The 10,849-nt window shown below is 36.1% G+C and overlaps 1 protein-coding gene across 1 annotated transcript; it reads left to right on the top strand.

Annotated features, from left to right (window-relative positions):
- The first annotated feature begins 464 nt into the window (after nt 1–464).
- On the top strand, nt 465–1,463 carry LOC132054571 (uncharacterized). Its single transcript, XM_059446554.1, has one exon. It carries the CDS (start codon nt 544–546, stop codon nt 1,120–1,122), a length of 579 nt encoding a protein of 192 aa, XP_059302537.1. The 5' UTR covers nt 465–543; the 3' UTR covers nt 1,123–1,463.
- Nucleotides 1,464–10,849: the final 9,386 nt, after the last annotated feature.

Here is a 10,849-nt window from a genome sequence, read left to right on the forward strand (position 1 = left end):
GCTAATGAATATTGTTTGAGTAACCTATTTCTCCACCCAAATATTTGTGCATGCATGAAAGCTAGCTATCGTCATATCAAACACACCCTATGATATTAAGTATACATCTTATTTTCCTACTGATCCATGTTTTTCCTTTCATTTTCTATCTTGACACTGTAATATCGGTCGTCAAGTGCAGTTCATACAAAAAAAATCCCTAGAGAACTATTATAGTAAATATATACACAAGCATCACATCACGCACATGAAGAAGCAGCAAAAAGTTTTGCCTTTATGTTAATATTTGAGCTTCCTTCTCATGAAACATCTAGCACTTTCATGCATGAGCGCAATTCATGCTTATTGTGGATTAATAGTGACGTCTCAGTCTCCATGGTCCACAACTCCTATTTTCCGTCTTCCAACTTGCAAACCAAGAAATAACAAGCCAGCAACTATAAATAGGAACCTACATTACCCACTACATCTTCATCATCCATAATTCGATTACTTCTAGGCCTATCATTTTCTTGAAAAATCAGTTAGCACAAATCAAACACAATGGCACCCCATGGAGAGACAATTACCAAATCTTCCTACGTCCGAACAAAACACCTTAGCAAACCCCCCCGACTCTCCAACGATAATTTACAACGTACAATGTCCGATATATCGTTCGAATGGATGAGCAAAGACACAACTAGTCCTGTTGATTCAAATCTACCCCCAATATCCGAAGTTGAAAACGCAAAATGCGAGTGCTGTGGAATGAGTGAAGAATTCACACACGAATACATAGAAAAAGTACGAAAAAAGTATTCGGGTAAGTGGATATGTGGGCTGTGCACTGAAGCAGTGAAAGAAGAAGCGGACAAAAATGGAGGAAAAAATGAAGAAGCATTGAGTACTCATATGAGTGCTTGTAGCAAATTTAATAAATTTGGTAGGGCTTATCCTGTTCTTTATCAAGCTCAGGCAATGAGGGAAATGTTGAAGAAAAGTACTAGAGAAGGAAGAGGGATTCTTAGAGCCAAATCTATTAGTCCAAGGGACAAAATTGTCCAGAAGAAGGGTACTGGGATTGCTAGAAGTACTAGCTGCATTTCTGCCATTACTAAAGAGATCAATGACCTTAATTAATTAATTAACCTAGCTAATTTAATTTACTGTTCTAATTTGTTGTGTAATAATGTCTAATAATAAGATTTGGACTAAACCCATTGTGTCACTCTTCGAGTTTTTTTGGGGTTAGTCCAGGTTCTTAACCTTTTTTTTTCCTCAAGTTATGAGGGGTTTTAAGGTCACTTTTGTAACTCAAGTGACTGACCAAATTTTTATTCATCGTATTAGGATGTTTAATGTTGGCCTACAATCATTGTATTTTATATATATTTGAATTAATATTTGTGTAAGATTTTCAAAAGATAATAGGGATATAAGTGTTTGATTTCAGAGTATAAGAAAGATATATTTCGGATTCATATTAACGGGATGTTTAGTGTATTTTACCTAAATTGTTACTCCTAATTTAATCAGTATTCTGGGCCAACTCGGTGTTTACATTCAGTATATAATTAATCCTATTGTATTTCTACCATCAGTAATGTATAAAAACATAAGTACTTAAGGATGAATCTTGAACAACATCGATCTTCTTACATAAGTACTTAAGGATGAATCTTGAACAACATCGATCTTCATACTTATCCTTGATCAAACTGCTTAGCAGTTGAGCAGCTGTCATTTCCTCTCTCTTTTTTTTTTTTTTTTAAATTGTTTTTATTACATAGGGGTAGGGGAAGGGGAAATGGGCAGGGGATTATAATGTGGGGATTCGAACCCTCACCAACAAAGTGAAAGTTTAGGTAGCCAACCGACTAAGCTACTAGATTTTCCTCTAAGTTACTCTTTCAGGACTAATTTTTATTACTCTTACTCCCTTCATTTCAAAATAGGTGGTGCTTTTACATTTTTATTTTGTTTCAAGATAAGTGGTATGTTACATAATCAAGAAGATATTAGTGATGTTCTTTCAATTTTACTCTTGTTTAAACAAGAAAAAAATTTACAAAACCAAGAAACTATTAAAGTGCTGCATCTTTTTCAAGGTATTTATTAAGGGTAAGTAAAAATACATCTTTCTTCTTAGAAATGAGTAATTTTCTTAAGGTTTGTGCCTAGGCTAAAAACACCACTTATTTTGAAATGGGGGGAGATTAAGAAAAACCAAGCAACAAAGCAGTGTTTCAATCAAGTTAAAGGTGGTGACGTACTAACATTGGTGTGGTCAGAAATTTTACGAAGGGTGTTAACCTTTGGTTTTTTTTTTTTTTTTTTTGATGTATGGATGCATAAAAAAGAAAAATCATACTACGCAATACTAATAAATATTTTTTTTATGAATGGGTGCGTCAAAAATTCTAAAATTAAACTACGTAATATTTAACTTTAATTAGCAATTAAAAGGATTGTTCATATTTAAGTTAATAAGAAGTAAATGCGCAGAGCAAAAAAAAAAAAAAAATACAAAGAGAAAGACAGGAGAATTCAACCTAGAATCGAACCACTATTATAAATTGAGTATCTTTCTTTCGTACAATAACATAATACCATCCTCAATGTAGTCAATTAAAGAGCCTTGTTTAAGGGGAGATTATTCTCTCGATAGGTTTTATAGTAGTAGTTTTCTCACATGTAGGGATCCATTGACCAAACCATATAAACGTATTATGCCTCTTTTAGCACACGTTTTTATAGCTTGATTTATAGTCGTATAAGGTTTGCTTTGTTAGCTTTCACGTGATACCTGATTATATTTTGATCCCACTAATTTCACAGTTCAAACTCAAATGTTCTTTTCATTATATGATCCATTTCACCAGTACCTGCCTCATTATATTTCCTAAAGTTGAATCTCCTCGGGGAATTTGCTGAATTCAGACCTATAAGTCTGAGCAATGTTACACAAAAAATTGTTTCTAAGGTGCTCAACAACAGACTGTCCAAGATTATCCCTAAACTTATATCCCCTAACCAGAGTGGATTTGTTAAAGGGAGAGCTATTGGGGAGAATGTCCTGTTGTCTCAAGAAATCATTCATGACATGAAGAAGAATAACAAGGGAGGCAATGTAGTATTCAAGATTGATATGACCAAGGCTTATGACAGGATGTCATGGAACTTTATTTGTTCTCTGATGAGAAAGATGGGTTTCAATAAAGCTTCGGTGCACACTATTTGGAATCTGATGTCCAACATGTGGTACAGTGTGGTTATAAATAGGAGGAGACATGGTTTCTTCAAATCACAAAGAGGAGTAAAACAGGGAGATCCTTTGTCCCCGTCCTTATTTATTGTCACGACCCAACCCCGTAGGCCGTGACTAGTGCCCGAACTGGGCACCCAACACATTTATTAATTCGAATCACAAACAGATGGCTAATACGTATACAAATATCAGATGCTGTCTCAGACGGTCTCAACACAAACATATATATATATATCACAGAAGCCGGCAAGGCTACCAAATGGCGCATCGGCCCAAAATATATACGTCTGAGCCGACAAGGTCGCCCACGGCGAATGGAATCGCCCAGAACATATAATGTACGAACACACCTGTACAGAAGTAGGCACAACCCACATATACGTCTACAGACCTCTAAACAGACCAACAGAATCATATGACGGGACAGGGCCCCGCCGTACCCCTGAACGAACAAATGCAAATGCAACGGACTAATGTATACCAAAATACGGGCTCCGGAATAAAGGGAGCGCTCCAAACAGCAGAATAGGTGTCCTAGACTAGCGGATCACCGAACTGTACGTCTGTACCTGCGGGCATGAAACGACCCCGAAGACGAGGGGTCGGCACGAAATATGTCCGAGTATGCAGCGAAGCTACGAACGAGAATTGAGTCACAATCGAAACGTAAGCAAAGTAGGCATGATAACCAAAATACCAAAGTGCTTGCATCTGACATACAAATCATACAAATACCGTAATACATCATAACATCATAACCGATCATATGAGATGCCATTAACCGATATGGGATTGGCCTAAACCAATGTGGGATTGGCCTAAACCAGTGTGGAATTTTGCCTCACCACTGGGTTTGCCCCATCATTGGGTCTGATTCCAACTGATCGTATTCCAGAATTCATACATATAACATATAACGTAGCATACATACACAGTACCCGGCCGAGAGGGGCTCGGCGTACCGGACACATCATGACACGGAATAAAGCATAGTGCGCACGATAACATAACCGGCCCGGGACTTGGCGAAAAATGTAACAACAGAATGCACGAGTAGAATCGTGAGAAACCAAATACAGTTTAAATCATTTTCAAAGACTCAATAGGTTAATCAAAACGAACCATCATTTATAAGCCAAAGCAATAAATCAAATCGGATTTTTCTTTCGAATATCACTCTGTGAACATATCAAACCGAACTTCGTAAACCATAGTTACGTATGAATCATGAGTATACGAATCATCATTCCGGACTCAACAAATAAATATATAATCATACCTCGTGGTCGGAAAGGTAGTCATATTAAGTTCTTTCAAAAGTCGTTATCACTATACAAAGGAAAGTCGCGGGACCCACGGACGAGCGTCAACCCCATCCGGGCCCGCCTATAAAAATTAAAGTCATTATACGTCATGAAATCATTTGCGAAGATATCAAAGCGATCCAGCCCCTTTCTTGAAAATTCTGATTGTTCGTAGTTTCGGAATCGTTTAGGAACAAACTCTTTGAAAAACAAGACTTTTACGAAAAAATAAAACTCTTATGCAACCTTAGAAATTTAGTCATACAAAAGACATACGGATCATAATTCGGCTACATTAAGAATACGAGTATCAAGAAACAAATAAGAATCGTTTGCGAGCTTATCAAAGCAATCCGTTACGTTTATGAAAGTTACGGACATTCGTAGTTACAAAACTCTTTTGAAAAACAAAACTTTTAGCGCCACATTTGAAAACCAATCATACAAAGACATATAAACCATAGCTTGACCATATAAAGATGCCAACATCAAGAAGCAAATAAGCATCGTAAACATGTTGATTTTATGAATAGAATTTCCCCGGCTCATAATACATCATAACTTACTTCAAGGCCTAGACAGCTTAAAAGTGAGCAAGGATAAGCTTTACATACCTCGACCGCTCTCAAGGCTAATCCAATCTAAGCCTCGGGCTCTCCAAAAATCTACAGAATATCATTAAATACTAACGTTAACTATAGGCATTTAGAGTTCATTTCCAAACTAACACGTAATTCTACTAATTTAAGCAAGATTTCCCCGTAACGCACAACCCCGAGAATTCAACTCGGCCAAATTCAACAACAACAACACCAACAATCATTCTAGCAACATCAATAATCCATTCAAAACGCATTCTAACTTTAGATACTCTTTCTACATAATCCAACAACATTCATTATATTCAGTTCGACGGCTTACATTCAAGCCAACATCGACGCTTATACATTCAAATACTAGTCCGAACCCATACCAACAACATTCAAGAACATTTTAAACAATTCACACAATATTTCCAACAATCCAACAAATGCTCCAATTTACCGAAAACTCGTCCCAAACCCGTGAACAACATCCATAACACATTTCTAACTTCCGAATCATGATTTGCACCAACAATCCACATTCTAACAATGTCATTCTCATAAATATAAAAATTAAATTAAATGCACACAATCCTCCAAATCAGCCCATAACAATTACAACACCAACTCGAATCATTAAACTCTCATTTCCAACATAGAATCCACATAACAACAACAACCAAAACTCTAAGAGAATTAATTCATTCTTTGCCACACGTCATACTTGTAGGCTACAGATTCGCCAACATGCCCACATACAAGGTTCATGATTTTCATTCATTTCAACACACTACAACAACTAAACATGCTACATAGACTTAGTTCATCACTCCTACACAACACACACATCACAATTTACATACCAAACACACGACTCAACTCCAACATACCGTATTTCATGATTTTCATCCATTTTGGCATACTACAACATGCATACATCATTCACAACACATAAAACAAGATTAAATCTTACCTTTTCCCTTCAACTTCACAACTAGGCTAGGTTTGCGATTGATGAAACGAGTGATCTATTACCCAAACAACAACTCCACGTTAATGAGGGACCTCCAATTAGTGGATTTGCTTGAAGAAAATATTTTTGTGATGGATCAAGTTGGACTTCAATTTTTTTCTCTCTTGGCCGAATGGCCTTCTTAGTTCATCCAAGGTTCTTTTTTTTTTTTCTAAGTGTTGAATGAGGAGAAGATGACTTAGTAGTCATCTTTTATGCTCCCACATGAATTATACATGTGTCCATGGCCCACACATGTGTTGGACGACTAAACACAAAATGTGTGGGAACCACCTCCACACCACACGGCCAACATGGCCTAAAATGCATGATTTCCAACTTCCAATTATTCCACTTTTGGTCCCAAATTTTCTCAAATGTTCCATGCCAACCAATTCATGAACAAATTATGTCTCAAAACAAAATCGAAGGTCAAAAGTCCCGACTTCGTATCCCGGAATGGTTTTGTCCCTAGTTTATCATAGTTAATCCGGATTGTCCCGATGAACAAAATACGGGATATAACATTTATTATCATTGAAGCTTTATCTAGACTGCTTAATAACCTTTATAATAATCCTAGATTCATTGGTTTCTATATGCAACCTAATGGGCCTAAGATTAATCATCTCTCTTATGCTGATGATCTTATCATTTTTTGTGCCGGAAAATCACAAACACTTAAGTTGGTGATGGAGTGCTTAACAAAATATGAAAAGAACTCTGGACAGCTTATTAATAGGGAGAAAAGTTATTTTATTATGAATGATAACATCTCCACTAATAGAATTAATATTGTCTCTAATCTCTTGCAGGCTCAAAGGAAAGAACTTCCAATAAAATATCTAGGATGTCCTTTATTCCAGGGGAGGAAGAAGATTGAATATTTCACAGATGCTGCTACCAAAATTCTCAAAAAACTTGGAACTTGGCATTGCAAAATGCTCTCTTCTGGAGGAAAATTCATATTGATCAAATATGTTTTATCAGCCATGCCAGTTCACCTATTATCTATCTGTCAACCCCCAAAAGGCATCCTTAAGATCATGGAGAAAATGTTTGCCAATTTCTTTTGGGGCAGCAATGAAAGAAAGACTAAACACCACTGGGTTGCATGGCATAAAATGTGCAAGACCACTGCTGAAGGTGGCATTGGTATCAGATCTCTTCATGAAATTAATGAGAACTTTGGAGCTAAACTTTGGTGGCAGTTCAGGACGAAGGATTCTCTGTGGGCTGATTTCCTTAAAGCAAAATATGCAAGAAGAGTGCATCCTAGTGCTAGAAAATGGAGTTATACTTAGTCGCATTGTTGGAGACGAATGATGAAAATCAGAGATAAAATAGATCACCTGATTCAATGGAATATCAACAAAGGCAATTCTAGTTTTTGGTGGGATGATCAACGGTGAAAGGAGACTAGCTAACTATGGAAATGCTTCCACTTCTGTCAAAGGTATTGTCTCTGATTATATGACATTAGATGGATGGAATATCCCCAAACTCAAAAAAGTTCTCCCTGACAACATTATCAACCACATCCAAGGAATTACTAGAAAATTTTTTGTTCTGAAAGACCACCCTGTGTGGACTCCTAGTCCAGATGAAAATTTTTCCTGTAAATCTGTTTGGAACATTATTAGAGAACATCATACCTCCTCCCATTTCAACAAAATCATTTGGCATAAAAAAACTCCCTTCAAAATCTCTTTCTTCCTTTGGAAACTTCTGAAGAATAGGATTGCTGTTGATCAGAATATGGCCAAGTTTGGGATCCAAATTCCTTCTATGTGTTTATGTTGCTCAAGCCATCAACAAGAAGATGTGGATCACCTATTACTAAGGAGCATGATTAGTCAAAGAGTCTGGAATTTTTTCAATCATTTGTTTGGCATCAGGTTTGGCAACTCAGGAATCAGACATCATATTATCAACTGGTGGATTGCTAAAACCTCTAATCCTTTGCAAGAACTGGTCATGCAAGTCCTTCCTAGCATTATCATATGGAAGATCTAGAAGTCCAGATACAATAACAGATTTGACAACAAAGACATGCAACAGAATAATATCATTCACCACATTCAACAACAACTGATCATGATCACTCATAAACAATTCAACAATATCCCTCCTTTCCTTGGCTGGAAGATTTTTCTGAATATGGTTGATTATGCCAAGACTCACATCTCCTTTGTGATAGTGAAATGGAAAACACCTATCAATAATTTCTTCAAGCCCAACTCAGATGGCTGTACCAAAGGCAATCCTAGTATTAGTGGTGGAGGAGGGATCATTTTGGTCAGTTGGTGAACTTTATGCAAAACCTTTGGGAACTATGACTAATAATATGGCTAAAGCAGTGGCACTTAGAACTGGGATTGAGTGGTGCATCAGTATAGGCATTAAAATTTTTAGAGATGAAATATGATTCTAAGATGCTCACTGAATGGATTTTGGACAACATTGAACCTCCCCGGAGTTTAAAGAGCATCACTCAAGATATCCAAAAGAAGATGGAAAATTTTGACAACTGGAGCATCAAACACTGCTTTAGATAAGGCAACGAAGTAGCTGATATTCTGGCCAACTGGGGTTTGAAATGCTCTGAACCTGTTCACATGAATAACTTTCATCTTTTGCCAAAGGAAGCTAAAGGAGAATTCAATATGGACAAATTACAGATGCCTTCTTTCAGGAAGAAAATTCACAAGAATTCCTTCTATCTAGACAAGAACATGTATAGAATATACAATTTTGATGTTCCTTGATAGGCTATAGGAGGAACTGACTGGAAAGGATTTATCTCCTTTCAGTGTAATCTTCTTTTGTGAGCATACTTGAAAGCCTATTAGTCTCATAGAATAGAATGGAATATGTCTCATTCTTAGCAGGTACATGGAGTTAGTACTCCACCGTTATGTATATTCTCTCCCTTTTATCTATAAAATGCTTCCATCTGAGATGGAGGAGATTGGTTAAAAAAAAAAAAAAGATCCATTTCACTAGAGATGTTTGTGTTAAGATATGTGAGATTGCCAATATCAAATATACATTTTCTTATAAAATGGTCTTTCAATTCAAATCAAAACTAATTAATTAGCTCATTTCCTCAAAAACTTTCATTTTTCATCACAACATATTTGAAGATGGTCAATCAAAACTTGAGATAGATGTGACAATATTAGGCAAATGAATGAAGCTCCCCGCAATCCCAATTAATGTGTTACTCTTTTTTTTTTTTTTTAGTCAGTTAAAAAAAGAATGACATTTTTTCATATTTAGTAATAATTTAATTTTAATTTTGCATTTTACCCTTAATGAAATAATATATAAACATACAAACATCTTTGTCTTGTCTTAGCCCATAAATTATAAAAGTTTTCCTTTCTATCGAGTCAAATACCTTCACAAAAATTAGAGAAAAGTAGAGCAGAGAGATTACTTCTCTAGCATGAGGGGGTGGACCGGGCACGTTAATGGAAATCCCGATTTGGTATTCAGGAAACAAAACCCATATAGGAGCCCATTATAACTAAACATCTATACCTAATGTCACCCTGGGAAATCTACATGGTATGGAGAATATTAAGCCTTATTTATATTTAGTAACTATATTTTGCCTAAATTACATCTCATAGCTAAATCATATATGTCAATTACACAAGATAACTAGTATAGTAAAATTATATTGTATTTAATATTTAAGACTATTTTCTCTCTATTCCCTCACAATCTCCTCCCATTTTCCTCCATTTTCTCTCTCTCCATCACATCTCTCTCCAAGCCGTCTTCTCTTTTTGCTCCAACAACCATGGTGATCTCCACCGCCGCTTCTTCTTTCTCCACCGCCACTCCGGCCACCATGGAGATCTCGCAGTTCACCACCGTCGCCGTTCTCTCTCTATCCTTAAATCTCTTTGTTTTTCTAGAGAGAGAAAGCTCCAAAGTTACATTAATGGCTTCAAAGCTTCAAAGTCCGGGAGCTATGCTCAGACGCGGCGTCATTCATCGCTGCCGCCGCTATCGCCACCTCCTCATCATCAACAACATATCTGAGCTTTATTGTTTTCTTAGAGAGAGAAAGCTTTTTTTTTTTTTTTTGTATCTACGTCGTTGTCGCTCCGTCGTTTTCCGGTGGCGGCTCGTATCCGAGCTTTTTATTTTTTTTTAATTTCAAATTGGAGTGTATACAGTGTTTTATCGCATGTATTTCGAAGGAGATCTTTTTGTATACAAAATGAATACAGTAAATTTGAAGTGTATACAAATGAATACAATGAATTTTATTTCTTGTATTCAGTATTTGAGTGCATTCGTTATTTTTTTTGGGGAAAATTCAACTCAGTTGTGCAAGCTGAATACAATTTTTTTTGTAGTTATGTTGTTTGAATACCACTGATTTTCAAATACAATAAAGTGAATACAATGTAAAAGTTTCTATAAATGAATACAACTGAGTTGAATACAATTGACGTGAATACAACTGAGTTGAATACGTATGACTTGAATACAGTGAAAAGAATTTTTGAAAAAATTTTATTCGTTGTATTCATGAATACAGCTAGGTCGTTTTATGAATACAGCGAGCCATTTTTTGAATACAGCTGGAAAACTGTAGCTACGCAATGTAAATATTGAAACTGTAGCTATGACAAATTTTAAACCCCCAAAGTGTAGTCATTTATGTAAAATTCCCTTT

Source organism: Lycium ferocissimum, chromosome 4 (genome assembly GCF_029784015.1).
Source record: "Lycium ferocissimum isolate CSIRO_LF1 chromosome 4, AGI_CSIRO_Lferr_CH_V1, whole genome shotgun sequence".
Classification (NCBI taxonomy): domain Eukaryota; kingdom Viridiplantae; phylum Streptophyta; class Magnoliopsida; order Solanales; family Solanaceae; genus Lycium; species Lycium ferocissimum.